We start from the raw sequence: 24,230 nt of genomic DNA, 5'->3' as shown, positions 1-24,230 counted from the left end.
CTCAACTTCCTTACATATAGGATGCTAAGAATCGGAGTGCATGACTCACAGTGTTATTACAGAAGTTAGCAAGAAAAGCATTTAGCACAGTGTCCAGCACAAAGTGGGTGCTTAGCAGATTTTACTTTAATCATATCATATTTACTACTATCCTTTATGGAAAATATTTGACCATAGATTTTTTTTTTAAATTATAGCATATTGGATCCATGCTTTAAAAAAACAGAAAAAGTAATCTGTCTCCAAAGGGGAAAAATTCTGACAAATATTTAAATGGACAGATTAAATTGATAAGAAATATATTTTCTTCCATTGCCCTATATAGAGTTTCTATATGTCTGTCTTGCCAATGTACTTCATTCTTACAAATTTAATTGGGCAGAAATATATAGAGACTTGAGGTGGCTTCAGAGGATGTTTTGTCAAGTTTCTCTGTGTTATAAATGAAAAATAATGAATCCAGAGACACTGGGGCAATTGGAGACCATTACCAATGGAAGTTAAAGCTGAGACTAAAACTGTGATCTGTGTTTGGTTTCTTATATAATTATAAAATCCCTCAAGCTTTATTTTTTAATGTTGATTTGAACAAAAACTTTTGAGCAGAAGCACAAGGAGACGTTTCTCCAGTATTTACTGTGGGAACCTGGCCAGGCACCTGGAAGTAAATCTCACCAAACTGTGGATGGCTGCCATGACTGGGTCGATCAGAGGTGTCAACGCTGGGCCTCCGGCCATGTGTCAGAGTCTGGGTTTCACACACCAGAGCTGGTTCCCACCGTGGTTTCCACTCTTGAGTCTCTGCTCTGAGATAGACTCAAAAGCATTAGAGGAGTGATGTCATCAAGATGGTGGCCTAAGCCATTCCTGACTCAAGTCCCCATCACAGGAAGACCAACACGCAACCATCCATAGACAGAACACTACTGTGAGAACCCCAGAACCCAGGGGGAGGCTACGGCACCCCCTGGACCACAGAGACTGGGACGCCCCACGTTAGAAGATGACAGGAGTAGCTATACTCTGCCCCCGTCACCCTCCCCAGGCTGGCACAGCCCTGTACCAAGGGGACCCCCCAGGCCTGTGGTTTCTCCAGTAGGAAAAGAGAAGCCAAGGTGGACATCCGGCTCCCCCAGGATTGTGTGATGCTTCCCAGAAGGCCCAGTGGGGTCTCACTTCATAGGGAGGAAATCTGTAGGGCTCATCTGCAGGGGACCTGATAAGATGGAGAAGGCGTGGGGTCTTACAGCACCCATACTCAGGTCTTGGTGGAACTGCATTCCTGCTTCGAGCTGCACCCAAGGAGAGATCCTAGCCAGCGCCTCTGCTCATAAGCAGAGCCCAGCCAGTGGCCCTGTCTAGCCTGCAGACTCACTTGGCAACTCTGCCTGATTTGGGTCCCCAGACAACTGGCCTTGATCTTTCTCGGCCTGCACAGAGAGGCAGATGCCCAGCCCCGCCCAACAGCTGAGCACTGACTCCACCCGACCCCACCAGGAAGCCTGGCCAGAGAACCCAGGCAGCCATGGAGCCCATCCAACAGCCTGCTTGGGCAGGAAGCCAAGCCAGTAGCCCTACCAACTGCTGGGCATAGCCTGTGGCCTTGCATAGCCAGGGAGCCTGAACAGTGACCCTGGACAGCCTCTGCCCAACCTACAACCCCTACTCAGTGATGGAGTCCATCTGAGGGCCTTGTCTGCTTGCTCAACACAGCCTGAAACCTAGGCTATGGCCCCATCCAACAAGAAAGCCTAGACAACAAACAGCTCGACCATGAAGCACAGTCCCTAGGCCCACTCACTGCGGGATTCAGCTGGAGGGCTCTCTTAACCAGAGAGTCTGGCCAGTAATCTTGCCCAACAGGGGAGCACAGCCAGTGGCCTACCTGATGGCAAAGCCTTGTCTATGGCCCTACCCAACTCCAAGGCTGCAGCTATGCATGATCACAGAGCATAGGCTGAGACCCCATCAAGAGCGATTGCAGAGACCAGCCTATAGCCCTGCACCGTCATAAGTCCAGCCAGTAGCCCTGCCCTGCCAGTAAACATCGCTTGTGACCTCACGTGATCAGAGGTGATTGTAGGGCCCAACAAGCAGCACACCCCAACCTCAGAGCCTGGAACGTTTTCCAGGATAGATTATATGTTAGACCACAAAACAAGGCTCAATAAATTCAAGAAAGTGTAAATTACATCAAGTATCTTTTCCAACCACAATATGAGATTTGACCTCCATGGCTGGTTCAGGTTGATGTATGGCAAAAACCACCACAATATTGTAAAGTAATTAGCCTCCAATTAAAATAAATAAATTAATTAAAAAATTAATAAGAGGAACAAAGTTAGAAAGTTGACAAATACATGGAAATTAAACAACCAGTGGATCAAAGAAGAAATCAAAGAGAAATTAAAAATATCTGGAGATAAACAAGAAAGGAAACACAACATACCAAAACTTAAGGGATATAGCATAAGCAGTTCTAGGAGAAAAGTTTTTAGAGATAAAAACCTATATTAAGAAAAAATAAAGATCTCAAATAAACAACCTAATTCAACTCAAGGAACTACTAAAAAATAAAATAAAATAAGCAAAAGCTAAGCCCAAAGTTGACAGAAAAGAAGAAATAATAAAGAGTAGATCAGAAATAATGAAATAGAGAATAAGGAAACAATAGAAAAGATTAACAAAACTGAGTTGGTTCTCTGGTACTATAAACAAAATTGACAACAAATTTTAGCTAGATTAACCAAGAAAATAAGATAGAGGACCAAAATAGATTATTTAAAAATTTATAAATGAAAATGGGAACATTACAAGAAATACCAAGGATCATAAAAGACTACTATGAGCAATTATAATCCAACAAATTGGACAATCTAGAAAAAATGGGTAATTCCTAGAAGCATACAATCTACCAAGAATGGATCTTGAAGAAATAGAAAATCTGATCAGATCAATAATGAATAAAGAGGTGGAATCAATAATCAAAAACCTCCCAACAAAGAAATGTCCAAGACCAGATGGTATCACAGGTGAAATCTACCAGAGATTTACAGCCAATTCATCTCACTTTTTCAAAAAATTGAAGGGAAGAGAATGCTCTCAAACTCATGAGTCCAGCATTACCGTGATACCAAAACCAGATAAGGACACCATATGAAAACTATCAACCCATATGCCTGATGAATATAGATGCAAAAACTCTCAATAAAGTACTGGCAAACCAAATTCAGAGCACCTTGAAAGATTATACACTGTAATTAAGTTGGATTCATTCCTAGAGTGCAAGAATGTTTCAACATAGGCAAATCAGTAAATATAATACACTGCATTGTCAAAATGAAATAAAAATCGTATAATCATCACAATAGATGGAGAGAAACCACTGACAAAATTCAAATGATAGCTCTCAACAAACTGGGTGTAGAAAGAATGAACGTCAACATAATAAAGGACATATGTGACATACCCAAAGCTAACATCATACTCAGTGATGAAAGGTTGAAAACAAGACAGAGGTGCCCACTTTAACCAGTTCCATTCAGCATAGCAGTGGAAAGCCTTGTCAGAGAAATTGGGCAAGAAAAGAAATAAAAGGCATCCAGATTAGAAAGGAGGGTTTAAAATTGTCTCTGTTTGATTGTGGCCTGGTCTTATATATAGAAAAGTCCTGAAGACTCCACCAGAAGCTTTTTATAACTAATAAATTCAGGAAAGTTGGAGCATACAAATTCAACATACCGAAATCATTGTGTTTCTGAACACTAACAGTGAAGTATCTGGAAAATAAAGAAAAAATTCTGTTTATAATGACATCAAAAACAATGAAATACTTGAGGAATAAATTCTACTAAGGAGGCAAAAGAAATGTGCTCTGACACTCTAAGATATTGATGAAAGACACTGAATAAGACACAAGCAAATGGAAGATATCCCATGGATTGGAAGAATTAATATTGCTAAAATGTGCATACAAAGCACATTAAATGCAATCCTTGTCAAGATTCCAATGGCACTTTTTACAGAAATAGAAAACAATCAAAAAAATCCTGAAAGTCATATGGAACCAAGAAAGATCCCTAATAACCAAAGCAGTCCTGAGCTAGAACAAACCTGGAGGCATCACACTTTAGGATTTCAAATTAATATTACAAAACTTTTGTAATCAAAAAAGTATGGTACTGGCATAAAAACAAACACATAGATCAATGGAACAGAATAGCGAGCCCAGAAATAAACCCACACATATGCAGTCAACTGATATTTGCCTAATAAGGATTCTCAATGGTGAAAAGATAATTTCTTCAAAAAATTGTGTTGGGAAAACTGGATATTCACATTCAAAAGAGTTAAACTGGACTTCTATCTTACACAACATAGACAAATTAATTTGAATTGATTAAAAACTTAAATTTAAGACTTGAAACCCAGAGGAAGATATAAGGAAAAGGCTCCTTAACATTGGTCTTAGCAATGACTTTTGGAAGTTCAACCAACCAAAGCAAAAATGGAACAGGTGAGACTAAATCAAACTCTGAAGCTTCTGTACAGTAAAAGTCACGATCAACCAAATGCAAAGGCAACCTAGGAATGAGAGAAGATATTTTCAAACCACATATCCTATCAAGAGTTAATATCTAAGATGCACAAGAAACTCATATATACACCTCAATAGCAAAACAAACAAACAAACAAATTATCCAATTTAAAATTGAGCAAAGGACCTGAACAAGCATTTTCTAAAAGAAGATAGTCAAATTGCCAACAGGTACATGTAAAGATGCTCAACATCACTAATCTTGGTAGAAATGCAAATAAAAAACACAGGTATCACCTCACACCTGTTGGCTGGCTGTTATCAAAACACAAGAGATTAAAAAGTACTGGCAAGGATTTAGAGAAAATGGAACCCTTATGTACTGTTGGTGGGAATGTAAATTGGTGCAGCCACTATGGAAGAGAGTATAGATGTTCCTCAAAAAAGTAAAACTAGACCTACCATATGTTCTAGCAATTCCACTTTTTGGGTATGTATCTGAAGGAAATGAAATCACTATCTTGAAAAGATATCTCCACTGCCATGTTTATTGCAGCATTGTTTACCAGTGAATACATGTAAACAACCTAAGTAGCCTTCAACAGATGATGTTTATCTTTCTTGTTTAAGGCAGTGAATTTGCCCAGAGTTCTACCATATCAAGTCTTCTATATTACCATATTAACTGCACAGAGCATAACAAAATATATATTATTTTTCTGTTGAGCTTTTAACTCAGTTTACTCAGAGTATTCCATTATTAAAAAGGAGACCTACTGATACCATGTTTTGCTTGTCATATTCATCCAGGTCCTCAAAGTATTTTCCTTTTCTCTTATACAGTTCTTGAATTTGCCTAACTTTTCTCTTGATAATTCCTCAACTTATTCAACTGGGATTTATATTCTTCTATGTAGATTCTTCTTCCTGTTTTTCTCCTCAATACCAGATCCCAATGTCTTCTTCACAAATTGTAGCTTACTGTTAAATGCAATAACAGTGGCATTGATTAACTTTGGAGATTTCATAAACTAGACACAAGAAAATAGCTTCTGTCAAATATTTCTGTTTCACTAAACTGTCCTTTCAATCTCTTGCACAACCTCTTTCAGTTATCTGGGCTTTGTCACAGGAATTGCTGGTCCTAAAATATAAAATATTACAAGAATTGAACATTATCATCATATTTCGTATCTTCCTGTTTCTGTCCTACATTTAAATTTGATCATTGAAGAAGCTGCTGATAATGGTTGTCATACATGATAGAAAACCAAGGTCCCTTAAACCATGGTAGCTTTTAATGATGGTGGAGTTAACTGTTTAAAATAGTTTGCAGATCCTTGGAGATCAAAGTGCGTGCCAACTCTTAACAGGAGCACACGTACTCCTTTGACTGATCTATGGATTGGAATGGAAGTGATATATCTGTGAAGTAAAAACTGGGGCAAGATTCATATTTCAATCACTAAAGAAGCTCATTTTACTCTGCACAATTGATGTTGTCTTGTTCAGTTGATATTTTGGCATGGCTCACATAGCCCAGATATTTCTAGACTCATTTTCTCATACTTTTGAGCTTGCAGTATTTTATAAAGGACATTAAAGAAGCTTCATGCATTCAAGGAAATGAAATACTTGTCAAGGTTTTGCCTAACCATTTCTGAGTCAGTGAATACAGCTGCGGGTTCTCCCGCCGGTAAACAAGTGTTTGAGTAAAGCACGTCTCCTCCCCTGCAGGAGCTCCAGAGAGACATCGAGAAGCACAGCACTGGCGTGGCCTCCGTGCTGAACCTGTGTGAGGTCCTGCTGCATGACTGTGACGCCTGCGCTACAGACGCCGAGTGCGACTCCATCCAGCAGGCTACGCGAAACCTGGACCGCCGGTGGAGAAACATCTGTGCCATGTCCATGGAGAGGAGGCTCAAGTAAGTGGGGGTGTGCACACAGCTGAAACAGAGGAAGGACAGAAAAATCAATAAGGAAGTTTATCCAGGGTCTCTGCTGTTCACCATTTCCTTTTGGCTGCAATGCCCAGAGATAGCCTCGGTTTCCCAAACTTGTCATCTACGTTCAGTTGGAAACATAAGTAGGTATGAAGGTCACTTATAAATATAACAAGCCAAATGACACCTGACCTAACAGTTTAAATATAATCAGAAAAATTAAAATATGCCCTTGCTGAACAAGTATTACGTTACATAATCTGTGGTGTGAAAAAGTAACTTTCTTTCATTAAAAAGGAAATAATAAAACAAAAGGACTTCTCTTGAAGCCGTTTGAAATTCAAGGTGGTAAAAAATTAGTGATGTGTTAGAAAGTGACCATAATGACTCAAGGCACAGAATCTTCATACTCTCTGGGGACCTCCTGAAAGCTTAATATTTGTCTTGCCGTCCTTAGTTGATTTTGATGAGGGTGACTTTGACGTTCAGTGAATTTTCAAACCTTAGTTTTAGTCCAGCGAACCTCGGGATGAGTGTGCACTGAGAGCAGAGTGTTACACTTTTAAACTTCCTTGCACATACCCAGAACAGTTCACACCATGTGCTTATCAGACTCAGTTTGACTCGTTCCAAACCCAGAGCTGCAGGACGTGTGTTTAAACACACACACACACACACAGCTGTTTCATTTTAGCTCAAACAGTTGTTTCTTTTTCAGTCTGGGCAAATTCGGCTCAAGGCACAGTTAGTTATTGTTTGGCACAGCAGTTGCTTGTTTTGGGCCCTCTTAATCCTGGTGCAGGCATCAGGCAGGGCTCTGGAGCACAAACAGTCTCAAACAATCAGATTCTGTTCTTTCCTTTCTGTCTCAGAATTGAAGAGACATGGCGATTGTGGCAGAAGTTTCTGGATGACTTTTCTCATTTCGAAGATTGGCTCAAGATCTCAGAAAGGACAGCTGCCTTTCCCAGCTCTTCCGGGGTGCTCTATACAGTTGCCAAGGAGGAACTAAAGAAATTTGAGGTGATTTTCAAAGCCAAATATTTCATCTTTATTTTGCTACGAGAGTAGCCAGCTGGTCTTTGGTGTCTCAAGACCCAAACAAACTGCCCACATGTTATTTGTTCAGACGGCTAGGTGATGACTTTCTGGTCATCTTTCTTATTACATCGTAATAGGCAAAAAAGAGAAAGGATGTTTTTACTTTATAATTATCAAGAATTACAAATAAAGCAGTAATGAAGAGAAACTCTGTTAGAAAACAGGAATTATGATTCCCCAAAAATGATCGTGGCGTTCTTTTGACTTCACGGTTCTTTATAATCAAGCTTCTAAGACTCAAATATTATGCCATTCCATACTATAACATCTATAAAATATATATGTGTGTGTGTGTGTATTCAATATATTTTCTTGATTTTTTTTTCACTTAACTGGAGTGTATGTGTATATATACATATATATGTATATGTGTGTGTTCATGTGCGTGTGTGTAAGTACATGCTAAGTTGCCTCAGTCATGTCCAATTCTTTGCGAACCTATGGACTGTTGCACACCAGGCTCCTCTTATCTTTTAATCATTGATAAATTGACTCCAGAATTGATCAAATATTTTAAATCATAAACCGTCTGTAATTATAAATGAGGAACAGTGCCATTGAGTCACCAAGATTTTTCAAATTTATAGAGAGAAATAGCAGCAGTATAATCATATTCATCAAGAAAGCAATTATTCAGTAACTGATTCCAGTTCCTTGCCTGTTTGGGCAGTCTCGAGTCTGCTCTATCACTGGGATAGGATGAAACCCCAGCTTCTCAACTGCCTCTCATTTTCATAAAGGACTGGTCCCGAAAGTTGACCACTTTTTAATTTGAAGTTTCTTTGCCAGTCAATGTCCATTGATTGGCAGTTGTGTTCTCATATATAATAACTGTGAACAGTTCCAATGCATGTTATCTTACAAAAATCATTCTTGGTTACTAAGTCTGCCCCAAGCTCCCTGAGATAGTTTATAATAAGACTAAAAAATCCAACCAAATTCAGCTGGATTAATTTTTACCTTGTAATAGCAATTAGCCAGGCTTTTTTTTTTTTTTTTTTTTTTGAGGCCTATTATAGTAAATATGAAGTTTGGGTTTTGTTCTTGTGGGGTTTAAAATCTAGGAGTCATAGATGGGTAGCTACACAAAGCTATACAAGTGTTCAAATACTATGTGAAATAAATAACAGTTATTCTGCTGCCTGAATATGGACCTATATATAACTATTCCACTAAATTCCTGGGGTGGGGGGGTGGAATTCCTATCCGAAAGATTCTTCCTTAGTAAAATTCTAGTAAAAAGCCACAATAAACTCTGTAGTAGATTTCAGATTATCCCAGTGTGAACCAGTGCTAGTAGAAATATTCTTGTACTGCATCTTATTACTCACAGCTTCATAAAGGTTAAACCTTCTATAATCGGCTTCCACTACAAAGAAGATTATGTAAGATCTTTTATGATGCTATTTTAGACTCAAGACTTTATGACAAAGGTTAGCCATATAGTTAAGCTTATAATGCTATTTATATAACTAGCTATTCATATAATGCTGTATAAATACAGCATTATATATGTATGCTATTTATATATATAAATGCTATTTATACAACATACAACTAGCTAGTTATAATGATTGATTTTATTATTTATCTTTGTAGTTAATTTTCTTAAGAGGAAAATAAATTACAAAAATGAAATTTTGAGGGCAGTTTTTGCCTGTTCAATTGCACAAACACTGGGGACAGATCTAGGTGTGCTGGGGTCCCCGCCTGTCATGCCCACCTTCACCTCAGTGAGAAAATATATTGTGTGACTTACAGTGATGGCAAAAGCTGAACTTCCCTTACTATTTCCTTTTCCGGGGGAATAATTTGAAGTTTTATAAAATAGATGGTTGGATTTACTCGGTTGACGGCTCTTAAAACGACTCTCAGAAGGAAAGCCATCTTAGAGGCAGGAGTTTGGTAGCATGTAAATAGTGTGATGAGCCAAAGGAAGCAAAAGTTTGGGATTTCGATGAGTGAAGTTCAATTAGTCACACAATTTTCTGTCCAATGCCAGAATAAAAGTCAGTCATAAATCACACACCTAAGTTTGAAATGTAAAAGCTTCATTTTATTTTGGCCAAATGACTCTTATTGCTAGGGTTAGGCTATATTGCAGAGAAAAAGAACTACTTCACCTGCAGAAACTGTGTGCATGGGGGTAACCTCCAAAGTAGATAGACACTACTCTGTAATACTCTGTAAGGTGTCATATCAGCTTTAAAACATTTCATACAAACCAAATCATTCGTGGGCACAGCAAAAAAAAAAACAATAGAGCATGTACAAAACATTTTTCTTTGTAAGGTTACTTCTGTTTTACTAAGCTGTTGTTCTTAAAAGTCAGTAATAGCTTGCATTTAGAAGATATTCTGCAAAAAGTAGTTTTATTTTTTTTAAGAGGGCACCAAAATTGAGGCAATTTCTGGATTTCTTAGGAAATAACATTTTATAAATAAAAGAAGCAGTTTTATGATAGGTATTTTTTTCTCGGTATTGACATCAGAAACTTGGAACATTTTAAACTCACGTTTCAGCATACATATTTTTGTGGGCTTCCCTGGTGGCTCAGTAGTGAAGGACTCACTTGCTAATGCAGGAACACAGGTTTAATCCCTGAGTTGGGAGGATCTGTGGGAGAAGGAAATGGCAACCCATTCCGGTATTCTTGCCTGAGAAATCCATTGGACAGAGGAGCCTGGCGTCCATGAGGTCGCAGGAGTCGGACATGACTTGGTGACTAAGCAACAACATATTTTTGTAATCAGTTTCCTTTATGGGAAAGTTTTTTTTAAGGCTATTATTTTAAAAGCTATATTACATATGTATGTCGTGTGCATTATACATGTGAGTGAGTGTGTGATAGTCGTCAGTCATGTCCAACTCTTTGTGACCCCATGGACTGAAGCCCACCAGGCTCCTCTGTCCATGGAATTCTCTAGGCGAGAATACTGGAGTGGGTTGCCATTTGTATATGTATATATAGGTATGTGTGTACATTTTATATGTATGTATCATATGAATATGTGTATGTTCTACATGTATATGTACATATTCTATATGTGTATCATATGTGGATTTGTATATATACAGATATTTACTACTGTTTGCCATTTTCTTTTGTATTTTTGTTTGATCAACTCCCTTTCTTAAGGCACATGGGTAACACGAGCTTTCTTTAACAAGGGAAAGTTTGCGCTGGTTACAAAGTGTCTTTTCCTGTTGGAGGGGAAGAGTTGGCCTCCCATTCTGTCTGACATCAGGACCCCATGCCCAGACACCCTTGCTGAGAGCCCTCCCCAGATCTCCCAGGCTGATGTGCTTCTTTGTGGCCGTAGGCTTTCCAGCGACAGGTCCATGAGAGCCTGACCCAGCTGGAGCTGATCAACAAGCAGTACCGCCGCCTGGCCAGAGAGAACCGCACGGACGCGGCCGGCAGCCTCAAACAGATGGTTCATAAAGGCAACCAGAGATGGGACAACCTGCAGAAGCGCGTCACCTCCATCCTGCGCAGACTCAAGGTCCGTACCGCACCCCCTCTGTCGCTTAGAGGCCGGGAGGACAGCTGGGGCCATTTCAGTACAGCGTTAGGACATAGTCTCGGTGACTCTGTAAGACAGGGATGCCGAGACGGGCATCTAGCATGTGATTTATTTGGTAAAACATTGCGGTGTTCTTGTTGCTCGCTGAGGAAATGACTTCCCAGAGGAGGCTGGAGTTGGCGGTTCCGTCTCAGCCCGAGTCTGTGGCTTTTTCACTTGTGTTCTTGTCTCTCCAGCATTTCATTGGCCAGCGGGAGGAGTTTGAGACGGCCCGGGACAGCATTCTGGTGTGGCTGACGGAGATGGATCTGCAGCTCACCAACATTGAGCACTTCTCCGAGTGTGACGTGCAAGCTAAAATAAAGCAGCTCAAGGTAAGAGAGTAATAGTGATTTTTTTTTCAAATTGGTATGCAGGGAATATGAAGAGGAAATGATTTATACATACTTTTGTGAAGAACATATTAAAGAACTATTCTTTTTTAAAAATTTTGTTTATTTTTAATTGAAAGATAATTGCTTTACAGAATTTTGTTGTTCTATGCTAAATATCAGCATGAATCAGCCATAGGTATACATATGTCCCCTCCCTCTTGAAACTCCCTCCCAGCTCCCGCCCTATCCCACCTCTCTAGGTTGCAACAGAGCCCCTGTTTGAGTTCCCTGAGTCATATAGCAAATTCCCATTGGCTATCTATTTTACATACGAGAATCTTTGCTTTTTAAAAATGTAGGTCTTCTTGACTGAAAAGAAATACAGAAAAAAGAAAAATATTAAAAATGAAATAAAGAACATTATGAGGAGATACAACTCCCCTTAACATATACACAAGTCAAGTAGGAACTTGATTTGCAAGGTTGTCATTTTCATTTTTGATGGTGTTTTTTTCTGATTGGTTTCAAGCACCTTCAGATAATTTGACTCCCATGATCCAGACCAGTTCAACTTTCTTATATTGGAACTTCATTCCACACAGACTGCATTCCTAGGTGCCAAATTAATGTTTAAGCATATTTGGTATGTTTCATATATAATTCAAAACCAGTGGCTAGTTAAACATTTTACCTCAGTTCAGTTCAGTTCAGTTGCTCAGTCATGTCTGACTCTTTGCAGCTCCATGGACTGAAGCACACCAGGCTTCCCTGTCCATCACCAATTCTTGGAGCTTGCTCAGACTCATGTCCATCGACTCCATGATCCCATTCAACCATCTCATCCTCTGTCATCCCCTTCTCCTGCCTTTAGTCTTTCCCAGCATCAGGGTCTTTTCCATTGAGTCAGTTCTTTGCATTAAGTGGCCAAAGTATTGGAGTTTCAGCTTTAGCATCAGCCCTTCCAATGAATATTCAGGACTGATTTCCTTTAGGAATGACTGGTTGGATCTTCTTACAGTCCAAGGGACTCTCAAGAGTCTTCTCCAACCACAGTTCAAAAGCATCAATTCTTCGGTGCTCAGCTTTCTTTATAGTCCAACTCTCACATCCATACATGACAATTGGAAAAACCATAGCTTTGACTAGACGGACCTTTGTTGGCAAAGTAATGTCTCTACTTTTTAATATGCTGTCTAGGTTGGTCATAGCTTTTCTTCCACGGAGCAAGCGTGTTTTAATTTCATGGCTGCATTCACCATCTGCAGCAACCTTGGAGCCCAAGAAAATAAAGTCTGTCACTGTTTCCATTGTTTCCCCATCTATTGGCCATGAAGTGATAGGACCAGATGCCATGATCTTAGTTTCTTGAATGTTGAATTTTAAGCCAGCTTTTTCACTGTCCTCTTTCACTTTCACTAACCTGAAATATCAATAAACTTAGATACACAGATGACACCACCCTTATGGCAGAAAGTGAAGAGGAACTAAAGAGCCTCTTGATGAAAGTGAAAAAGGAGAGTGAAACATTTTACATGGGGAGGGATGTATATTAGATATGAGGATTCTATCTCATAGGATAGAATGTTTAATATCTTGAATAATATGCAAGGCAGCTTGTGAAATTTTCATCCCAAGATAAGATAGGATAGGTAGATTTTTTTTTTATAAGAATAGTCACGTTGCCTTGGAGAAGAAAATGGCAACCCACTCCAGTATTCTTGCCTGGAAAATCCCATGGACAGAGGGGCCTGGTGGGTTCCAGTCCATGAGGTCGCAAGAGTCAGACACGACTTAGCAACTAAACCACCACACATGGTGCCTGTGACTTTCAAGTTGTCATAATAAAACAAGGAATTTACCTTTAATCCTAGATTCTCAGAATAAAAATATCATAAAATAGTCCCAGTAGTCTGACCAGCCTCTCCATCCTTCCCCTTCACCTCAACTCTCTCAAGTTGTTCCACAGGTAAATAACAGGTAAAAGCTTCAGCAGGAAATTTCTACCAAGTGGTAGGTGAATCTTTTCCTTCTGGACTCTGGCAGGGTCATTTATAACCACCCTCTTTCTCCCTTGGCAGTCTTTTTATTATTGGGCAATTTCAACTCTTCCAGAGTTTATTCTTGTGTTGAATTAAAATTTATCCCTTGAAAGTTGTTCCCTGAGGCTTAACTGTTTTGAATCATATAAATTAAGTCTAAGGAATCCAGAATTACCTGTTTTTCAAATTTTTACAGTTTTTCCTACTTATGTCCTGAAACAGTCAAATCATCTGAGAATAATTTGTGATATTGTGATTTGGATGGTTTCTCTTACTGATGTTTGACATCTTAGAAAATCTAAAATTTAAATATTGAATATAATTCTTTAAACTGCTAAATTAATTTCGGTGGCTCTCTATTGCTTGCCATTACTTTTCATCAGGGACAACCAGTGCTCTCAACTTTATGATGGGTTTGAATGTTTTTTCTTATGATTCTCTTAGCCACACTGTCCATGGTGGTAAATTTTATTAGGCAAAGGCGCCTCTCTGGTCATGGAATTCTAACAATTCCATTTCTGCTTTCTGTTCTGATTTCAAAATTTCATGTCTTACTTTAGAAAGTAATAGCTTCTTGGCTTGTCTTTGTCTATGGTAAACTTAATATCCCTACATGGTTTTTCTTCATATGTATCTTAGAGTTACTTCATGTTTATGTGAGTAATGAGCAATTAACATAGAGGTGTGCTCCCTAGGCCTTCCAGCAGGAAATCTCACTGAACCACAATAAGATTGAGCAGATAATCGCCCAAGGAGAACAGCTGATAGAAAAGAGTGAGCCCCTGGATGCGGCCGTCATTGAGGAAGAGCTGGATGAGCTCCGACGTTACTGTCAGGAGGTCTTCGGGCGCGTGGAAAGATATCATAAGAAACTGATTCGCCTGCCTGTACGTGACACTGCTTTTTTATTGTCATGAAATATAAAGAGAATTAATAATGTGAGCTCAAGTAGCATCATTTAGTGGGCACCGGACTCTGGAGCCAGAGTGCTTGACTTGCCTTAGTTTCCTCAGTCTAAAACTGGCTTAGTAACTGTACCTACCTCCTAGAAAGGATTGTTTTGGGCATGGAATGAGTTTATATATATATATATGTATACATACATGCATATAAAGAGCTTAGAAGAATACTTGGCTCATATCTTCCATGGAAGATCAAGAAGCTTCTAGGGAAAACAAGGGGATAAAGGTGAGCAGTGTTAAACAGCGGCCTAATTGATGTGGTTATTTAGCTGAATTTCTTTTTCTCTTCCTTTTCCCTAATTGCTACCATAATCATATCTCATTGTCAAGATGTTATTATTAGAATATTTGTCATCTTCTGTGATAAAGTGTATTTTCTATCTGGAATATAAGGTATAAAAGGACCAGCTAGGATTTTATCAGTGATTCCCTCTGGCTCCTGATCTGTGCCATTCACTTACTTACTGTGTTGCAGGTTAGGTACTAAGTTATCTTTATTTACGTTATCTTATTTAATCTTCTGTCAATTTTTTGAAGTAGGTCTTAATATTATTTCCATTTTATCAGCATTAAAACTGAGAATTTACTAGATTCACGTATAAGGCATTTTGAAAAGTGATCAGAAGATACTTATTTATTATTCGATGATAGGAAGTTTAAAATTAACCCTACCAAGATAGGCATGTGGTCCAGCTAAGCTTGGGTACTGAACATTGGTGAGAGGCAGAGCAGAGCGGGGAGGGTACCAGCTGACTGCCGTGATAACAGGACTGTCTGGGCTGCATTTTTAGCTCCCAGATGATGAGCACGACCTCTCTGACCGGGAGCTGGAACTGGATGAGGCTGGAACTCTGTCGGACCTCCACTGGCGGGACACCTCCACGGACGGCGTGCTCTCCCCGCAGCCTTCCTCCAACCCCTCCCTCTCACTCGCCCAGCCCCTCCGGAGCGAGAGGTCTGGACGAGACACCCCGGCCAGTGTGGACTCCATCCCCCTGGAATGGGACCATGACTATGACCTCAGCCGTGACCTGGAGTCTGCCGTGTCCAGAACTCTGCCCTCTGAGGATGAAGAGGGTCCAGAAGATAAAGATTTCTACCTTAGGGGAGCTGTTGGCATATCAGGTAGGAAAGAGCTCCTTCTATGTGTATGCTAGCTTGAAAGAGAATACGAAGGAATGGATACTGTCCTGAAAACCCATAGGCTACGCAGAATCATCTTCCTTCTCCCTTCAGGGGAACTTGTACTTAATGGCATAATTTGATATTAACATGATTCACAAATGCAAAATTGATATGACCACTGATTTATCCCACGTGTGCTTACATTCTTACTACATGACTGGAACTTTATAAGTGCTGGAAATACACAGTCCCTTTTCTTTTCAAAGAGCTCACGTTCTAGGGTGGTAGTGTGCTAGTGTGGAGGTGGTTTAGTCACTAAGTCGTGTCTGACTCTTTGACCCCATGGACTGGAGCCCACCAGACTCCTCTGTCCGTGGGAGTCTCCAGGCAAGAATACTGGAGTGGGTTGCCATTTCCTACTCCAGGGGATCTTCCCAATCCAGGGGTCAAATCCGCATCGCCTGCATTGCAGGCAAATTCTTCACCTCTGAGCTACCAGGGAAGCCCTCACACTCTAGTGTGGAACACAGACAGATAAGAAACACCTGTGTGAAATGTTTGGCGCTGGAGTAGCAGGGTACACACGGTGGTGTGAACACACAGCCCGGGGTGGCTGAGCCAGAGCTTTGGAGAAAGGCTTTAGAGAAGAGACCTGTGCTGAGACCTGAAGGATGACTAGAAGTCAGTCAGGAGGATACAGCAGTGTCCAGAGGAAGAAAGCAGAGGACACCCATCTCGGCTTTATGATCAGCCTCAGCACTGTCAGTCCCCTGGAGTTTGTCCAGGATGACATGGCTGTCAATTGGGAGGTGCAGAGTGAGCAAAGAGGAGATGGGAAGGAGAACCAGGGTCTGGTCATATAGCAACCTGTTTATCATAAAAAGCAGTTTTACCGTGAAGACCCTGGACAGTGTCACAACAGGGCTCTAAGGAGGGAGGCACTGTGATCTGATGTCTATTTTCAAAGAACCGGTCTCAACAATATCTAGAGAAGGGCACATTGAAAGAAAGTCCAGATGGAATCACTTTACAGTCCAGGACGCAGATGTGGTGATGGCCTGAACTAAGGCAGCAGCGCTGGGAATAGATGAAAGAGCTGTGAGAAATCATGAGACGGCTCCTGCACGCCTGATGGCTGATTGGATTGCGGTCGAAGTGATTTTTTCTGGTGTGAGCATCTTGGTAAAAGATGCAGGTGGTGGTAGGCTCTGAGGACCATGAGTAGGAGAGAATGTTCTGGGTGTCTGTGGAGCCACGGGGGCAGGGCAGTGAGATAGTGGGAGGCGGTGAGTTCCTCTATGAACTCAACCTGTGCTATGATATGCTGTGGCCTGTCCCACAGGAAAAAGCCAGCGGTGGGTGGCTGCATGGGTCAGGAACCAGAAATGTAGATTAGATAGTCATCCACACGTGAGTGGTCCCCAAGGAAAGGAAGGAGACCACACAGGAAGAGTGTACAAAGGGAAACGAGGCATATGAAACCTCAGGCAACACAGGGAAGGCGTGGCCAGAGAAAGAGGAGCATTTTAAGAAAGGTGAGTCGAAATAGAATAAATAACCAGAGGTCAATTTGTAGCCCTTGTAAACGCATCTCACACATTCCCTAAAAGACAGTTTCCGCTTTTTCTTTGTGTGATGGTTCACATTTGGATTCCCAAGGGGCTGACGCTGTACAAAAAGAAGATGATTTGTCTCATTTCTCTTTTGTTTTTACAGTACAGCCTAATAGCTAAGCATTTTGCCTCTACAGCAGAAATCCTCAATATGCAGTCCCTCAGCCACACGTGACAGCTGAGCCCTGAAATGTGACTGTGCAGATGGGTATTTGCTGCATCCAGTGCTCTTACAAAAATACACAGAATTCAAAGACTTAGCACAAAGCAAGTGTGTAAAATATCAATAATAGTACTTATGTTGATTACATGTTGTAATTTAGATTTGTTGGTTTAGTAAAATTAAGTATTGAATTTATTTTCATCCCTTGACTTGTCATTGTGGCCCTTAGACTCTTTAAAACAATGTATGTTATTTCTGTTGGACAGCGCCGCTCTAGGACCTGTATGGATTGCAATTCCAGTTATGCCACTACTAGCTGTTGAAACTTGAATGAGTAACAATTCCCCTGGGCCTCAGTTTTTTTGGTCAGTAAAATGAGAATAACACTTCCACGCACCCTGTAGGGTTTCTGTGAGGATAAATGAGTGCCCAGAACAGCGCCTGGCTCATAAAACACTCTCCACCAATGAGAGACTTTATTATGATTTATTTCAGGAACCCTTTGGTGGTCAGACTCAGACTTCTCTGTATGTTCAAGAATTATCGGCCCAGAATGACTAATTTCCTTTTTTTCCCCTAGGAAAGTTATTTTCTAGCCATCAGGGGATCCAGGTTTCCAGACCTTAGCTGTCAACTTAGACTGTGCTCTTTTTGCAGATGTAATGATCCCTGAAAGTCCCGAGGCCTATGTTAAACTCACAGAAAGTGCAATCAGAAATTCCTCTGGTAGGCACCAAAGCCGAAGCAGACCTCCCCTGCTCACCTGTAACCCGCCTTCTCCTCCCCGAGCACCTTTATCCACCCTCTCACAGCTCTGTGCCACAAGCATGTTAAGGCAGAACCTTCTTCTCTGACTGCTGTCTCAGAAACAAAAACCCAAACCACTTGGTTGATCCACACCAAGAGTTAAAACTCCAATGAGAGTGAAAATGTTGGTCGCTCAGTCGTGTCTGACTCTTTATGACCCCATGGCCTGTAGCCCGCCAGGCTCCTCTGGCCATGGAATTCTCCAGGCAAGAATACAGGAGTGGGTAGCCATTCCCTCCTCCAGGGGATCTTCCCGACCCAGGGATCAAACCTGGGTCTCCTGCATTGCAGGCAGATTCTTTACTGCCTGAGACGCCAGGGGAGCCCATAGCTTCAGTAATCAAGTGCAGTAAAACAACTATTCAACTTGTGAAATGGTAGTCATTCTCAATAAGTGTGAACTATGATGCCCATTAATGGCAGAAGATAGGAGATGGAAACACTAGTCTTAGCATTGGTGCTCTAGCTCCCTGCTTGGTTGGAACAGCTCTGACTTTATGACTTCAAGGAGGAGTTGCAGACCCATCTCTGGCTGGGGAGTCAGGGCTCAGGGATTCTGTTCACTAGCTTATAGGTGGGACCCCAGGCCCACCGTTTATCCTCCTGATCTCTGGGGGCCCCTAAAAGACAAAGGGTGAATCATGTATTCAGCTCCAAAAAATCAGGCTCTCGCTCTAGACAGACTGTAGTTCAGAGTCTGTAATTTGGAGGACAGTGGAGAGGACAGAGTTGGACCATGGTGATAGGATGTTGAATTGTGAGATTATTAGTTTACACTTAAGTTTTTGTAGAAAAGCAAAAGGATGGGAAACAAAGTCTTATTACTAAAATCGTGACTACCTAAGTGACTGCCAGTGAGAGACTTTCCAGGTGTATTTAGAAGACCTTCTTTCCAAAAGAGAATTAATAAAGCTTACTAATATTTACTCTGCTTTCACCCTGTGCTGGCTTCACTCTGACGATCATATTCTTATTGAGTTCAAAGACTGTACACACACGCACACACAAATTTTGCAAAACAATGTCACGTCTCTCAGAGGAGGAAAGCCAGGAGTTCTAAACTCTGAGTGAGAGCACACCTGGATGGAAATACTAAAATTTTAGCTTTCTCCTGATTTTGGTTTCAAGTTTCAGACATAAGGAAGTCATTGCTAGTGTGGTACCCCCACACATACCTTTTCTTGGTTCACTTGAAGTCTTGCCTTAAGGGAGCCCCACAACCATCTGGTGCTTCAGGAGCACCATCTTCTACTGATATGCAGAAAGAAAAATAAGATGGTGTGACTTTCTGTTTGATAAGTGACTGCAGAGGGAGCCTGAGATGTAACTGACTCCTAGTTATTGGGGAGCAGAAGAGACCACCTGAGGTTTTGAGAATGGCCTTCCGCAACTCACAATGTGGAGATTTAAGAGGGAGCAGATTCCCAGGCTGGGAGAACCTACTGCACAGCCCCTGGGGCAGCACCCAGTCAGCTCGGACTCTTGGCCAAGCACATTCATCAGTCTGGTCATTTGAACTCCTAACCCACCAGCACGTCAGTACTAAATGTGCTTTCTGATCACCCACACATGTGCCATCTCTCTACCGCCTTGCCTGTAGAGTTTCTTAACCATCTCCTCGAATGTCAAGCTTATCGAGATTCTCATGGTTGACGCTGTAGGGGACCGTGGTGCCTTGGAGTCGCAGATCCGACAGCTGGGCAAAGCCTTGGATGACAGCCACTTTCAGATGCAGCAAACGGAGAATATCATCCACCCCAAAACGCCCACAGGACCAGAGCTAGACTCCGGCTACAGAGGCTACGTGAGTATCTAGGCCTTCTTGATTCTCACACGTACCTGGTGATCCCAGTTGTGTGACAAAGAACCATCTGTTTGTGGCGTGAGGTCTGTGTTCACTCTCTGTGTCCCTAGCTGCCCTTGAACTCATAGGTGTGTGCGAGCAAAATAAAGCCCTGTTAGCAGGTTACCTTTTGTGTAAAAGTGGTCTGTGCTCAGACCCCTGATCTACCTTAAGAACCTGCCTGCTCCTTTAGACAGAGAACTGAAAGTGAAAGAGTTAGTCAGTCAGTCCTGTCAGACTCTTTTTCTGACCCTGTGGACTGTAGCCCGCCAGGCTCCTCTGTCCATGGGATTCTCCAGGCAAGAATACTGGAGTGGGTAGCCATTCCCTTCTCCAGGGGATCTTCCTGACCCAGGGATTGAATCCAGATCTCCTGTGAAATCTTTTCACAGATTGCTTTGGCCCCGGAAGGTGATTAGGCATTCTTTCAAATTCAGTTAATGATTTTCTGACCAAGGTTATGCTTGGAGGAGTGGATTTTAGCTGATATATATTGCTGACATGGAATGGGTTTAGTTCTTTTCCTGGGTGTCTTTTGATTCACTTGATGGTCCTGGGACTTTTTTATCCTCTTGCTTGTTCTCTCATTCTGGGGAAAACAATCCTGACTAACGAGATGTGGGGAGAAGATGGCAAGAGATTGTGTGTATTACCAGTTCCATTTTTGAAGCTTTGTAAAGTATGTAATAGCTTTGCTCTGCTCAAGTTACTGACAGAATAACTTCCCAGAGAAATACTCAGAGAATTACCTGTTTTCTTATGCATACTTAAGCAAGAAGATTTGAAAGTAAATCTCTTCAAGGCCTTCTGTCATTTCTTTTCACACCCAAAAGACTGCCTCATAAAAGGAAAGAAAAATTAATTTCCCTGAGCCTAATGACAATTCACACATACTGCTTTTTTGAAACCAGGGGAGAGAAACTTTTATGCTGACGTTAACATCCTCATAGTCACAGAAGAGTAATTAATTAATCATGAGTTTACTTCCTGTTCAATTTGGCCTCTTATCCTGACTTCTATTATAGTGAAACCTCCTTTTAAAAAACATAATACAGTTTCACAATGAGCGTGCTGAAATCACTGAGATTATACTTAACACCAATCAAAAGCAATCAAAGTAACTTAATAGCAATGTGATTTGGTAAAGGCTTTGAAAGAAAACTTTATGATCGTAGCAGGCGTGCCTTGAAATGATTTGTTCCTTTAGTCTTTGAATATGTGCATGATATTAAATATGGAGTTGGAAGCTTTTCTTTTGATGTCAAAATTTATTCGCTTAGTATCTATTAAACATTGCTTAGATTTTCTCATGAAACAGCTGGTGTTAATATTGTTTTATTCTTTTAAGCATTTTAATTACTTAATGCAAATAGATGCCCCCGTGAGATTTGTGGTAATATCACTGTTCCCACACTTCAGTTTAAGAAAAAGGGAGCAGCTTGCCAAAGACAATATGTTATATTGCCAGCTGGGGGCTCTGAGTGTTAAATCCCAGATCAATTTAGTCTGTTTTGATTCATAAATTTTAAAAGAAATTGGGAGGACTTGTGCAAAACCATGTGTGCCAAGTATATCTTCAAGGCATTGCTTTGTGTAAATATGAACATGTCACATGTTTTAGAAGCATGTTTTTGAACTTGACTTTTTTGTTTCCAGCAGAGCAGCTTACTCTTTTTTTTGGGGGGGTGGGTAGGGGCTGTGTGGGGTCTTCATGGCTGCACAGGCTTTTCTCTAGTTGTAGAGAATGGAGCTACTGTAGTTGTGGTGCAAGGGTTTCTCATTGTGGAGGCTTCTCTCGTGGAGTACAGACCCTAGAGCACCAGCTTACTTGTGGTGCTCGAGGTGTAGTTGCTCCGTAGCGTGTGGGATCCTCCCAGTCCAGAGATGAAGTCCATGTCTCCTGAATCGGCAGGCAGATTCTTTACCACTGAGCCATCAAGGAAGCTAAGAGTAGCTTACTCTTTACAGAGAGGTAGCACCTAGCCACTGTCCTTTTTGAGGAACGCCAAAGATATTTTCCCCAGGATCTCTTGTGGTCGTGACAGCTTGAGAATTTTGTGACAAGGGAGCCTCTTTTCTGTTCTAAACAGATGAAGCTGCTGGGCGAATGCAGTGGCAGCATAGACTCAGTGAAAAGACTGGAACACAAGCTGACGGAGGAAGACGACCATTTCCCTGGCTTTGTTAACTTGGATAGCACTGAAACCCAAACAGCTGGTGAGTGAGTTGTACTCCATTCAGGACAGAGTGAAATAGAAGATCCCCAAATACTTTGTTGCCTCTGAGTTCCACTGTGTTGCTTACCTCAATCTTTACTATTCTGTCCTGAGAACTTTCCTCCAGGTTACCCAGATCTCTGAGGACAGACCAAGAAGGTGAAAAGTATCACAGTGGTTTTTCCCCATGTCCCATCATCTTTGAATCACTAGTCAGGAATCTTCTGTATACATGCCCAATGCTCTCAGAGCTCTATTGCAGAAAGAAACCAAGAACTGAAAGTTATCTTCACCAACTTTATTGTGTTGTGTTTTTTTTTTTTTAATATTTCTGTATGTATTGATTTTGGCTGCCCCAGGTCTTAGTTGCAGCATGCAGGATCTAGTTCCCTGACCAGGGATCAAACTCAGGCCAGCCTCATTGGGAGCAGGGAGTCCTGGCCACTGGACCACCAGGGAAGTCCCAGTGTTCACTCACTTTAATGCTATCACTTCATCAATCTCTTTACAGTGTTAAATCTTATGTAGCTGATTTTTTCTTCCCCATCACTGTAAAAAATGCAGATAGGAAAGACACAGCCACTATACTGTTACCAACAGCTGACAGCAATAGAAATGCCCAGTGGCGTTACTTTCTTTTCTGTTTTAAAGTTAGCCCACATGTCGGTTTCAAGCATCCTAAACATTCCGCATGGAGGAAAACCCCTCACTTTCCTGTGTGTGTCCTGTCTTGCCAGGTGTGATTGACCGCTGGGAACTCATCCAGGCAGAGGCCCTGAGCAAGGAGCTGAGGATGAAACAGAAGCCCCAGAGGAGGCAGCAGTTGGACTCAGACCTGAGCAGCGTTCTGACCTGGCTGCGGGAGACGGAGGGCGACCTGGAGCAGCTTCAGCGCCTACAGCTCAGCACGGACATCCAGTCCATCGCGCTCCAAATCCAGAAGCTGAAGGTAGCTGCCCTCGGCCTTTCCCACGGCGCCAGACACAGCGCTGCCACGTGGAGGGCCCGGTCAGATGAAAAACTCCAGCCCTGGCTGTTACATGCTCACATAGCAGTGCGCCAGTGGTTGGTGGAAAGGGACACGAATGTTTCCCCAGCCATCCGGAATCAGAGTGTTCCTAGGAAGGCTTGGAAGGGTTGAGAGCTGGACTGAGTTGCAGAACCAGTCCCATAAAAATGTATGTGTGTGTTAGTCACTCAATCACGTCCAACTCTGAGACCCCATGAACTGTAGCACACGGGCTCCTCTTGTCCGTGGAATTTTCCAGGAAAGAATACTGGAGTGGGTAGCCATTTCCTTCTCCAGGGGATTGTCCCAACCCAGGGACCCAATGCATGTCTCCTGCCTTGCAGGCGGATTCTTACCATCCGAGCCACCAGGGAAGCCCCTCATGAAAATAATCATGATTTAATGACCAGTTAAAATTGCATAAAACCTCCAGGTACCTCTGGGACCTAGTTAACCTCTTTTGAGAGAAACACAGCTATGGCCAGGGTCCTACAAGGCTATCTAGAGCCAGAGAGGAAGCCTCTCCCAGATTGTATACATGTGAGTTTGTGGAGACCAAAGGAAGCCACTTGTCATTCTGGAATCAGCAGAACTTCTGAAATAGATTATCATAGTGGCAGAAGCAATTTTCAGTGTCATGAATCCAACTAAACAGAACCTGTAGAGTAATCCTGCTGAAATGCGTGACATTTCCATTTGATTTTGACCTTGTTGGGTATAGTACAGAAGATAACCTTCTCTAACTCCCTCTCTAGAGCTTAAAAATCCTCCTCAGCCCAGCTATTGAGATGCATTGATATGTGGAGACTTTTGTAAGCATCCTATGCTTGGAGAGCTCAGTGTCTTCTTAATAGCTCTCTTGGGCCTGCCTTTTTGTTTGGAGAACGTCAAGCTGTGTTCTTCCTCAGATGTAGCTACTGGGCCCTCTGGGCTCAAGCATTAAGCAAAGCACACTGTCTTTGTGTCTGCCT

The 24,230-nt window shown here is 41.7% G+C and overlaps 1 protein-coding gene across 4 annotated transcripts in view; it reads left to right on the top strand.

The window, feature by feature from the left end:
* Positions 1-24,230, top strand: part of SYNE1 (spectrin repeat containing nuclear envelope protein 1) — a 474,926-nt gene that overhangs the window by 432,257 nt on the left and 18,439 nt on the right. For 3 of the 4 annotated variants that reach the window (XM_043457157.1, XM_043457156.1, XM_043457160.1), the window contains 10 exons: positions 6,275-6,462; positions 7,353-7,503; positions 10,905-11,087; positions 11,345-11,482; positions 14,217-14,408; positions 15,275-15,608; positions 18,042-18,110; positions 19,853-19,995; positions 22,125-22,251; positions 22,988-23,199. In XM_043457157.1, the coding sequence (XP_043313092.1) occupies positions 6,275-6,462; positions 7,353-7,503; positions 10,905-11,087; positions 11,345-11,482; positions 14,217-14,408; positions 15,275-15,608; positions 18,042-18,110; positions 19,853-19,995; positions 22,125-22,251; positions 22,988-23,199 (1,737 nt within the window). The remainder of the gene's footprint in view (positions 1-6,274; positions 6,463-7,352; positions 7,504-10,904; positions 11,088-11,344; positions 11,483-14,216; positions 14,409-15,274; positions 15,609-18,041; positions 18,111-19,852; positions 19,996-22,124; positions 22,252-22,987; positions 23,200-24,230) is intronic. The other variant, XM_043457158.1, reaches the window with a different exon arrangement.

This window comes from Cervus canadensis, chromosome 33, assembly GCF_019320065.1.
Source record: "Cervus canadensis isolate Bull #8, Minnesota chromosome 33, ASM1932006v1, whole genome shotgun sequence".
NCBI classification, from domain to species: domain Eukaryota; kingdom Metazoa; phylum Chordata; class Mammalia; order Artiodactyla; family Cervidae; genus Cervus; species Cervus canadensis.
The sequence above is the reverse complement of the archived record's forward strand: the minus strand, read 5'-3'. Positions and strand labels throughout refer to the sequence as shown.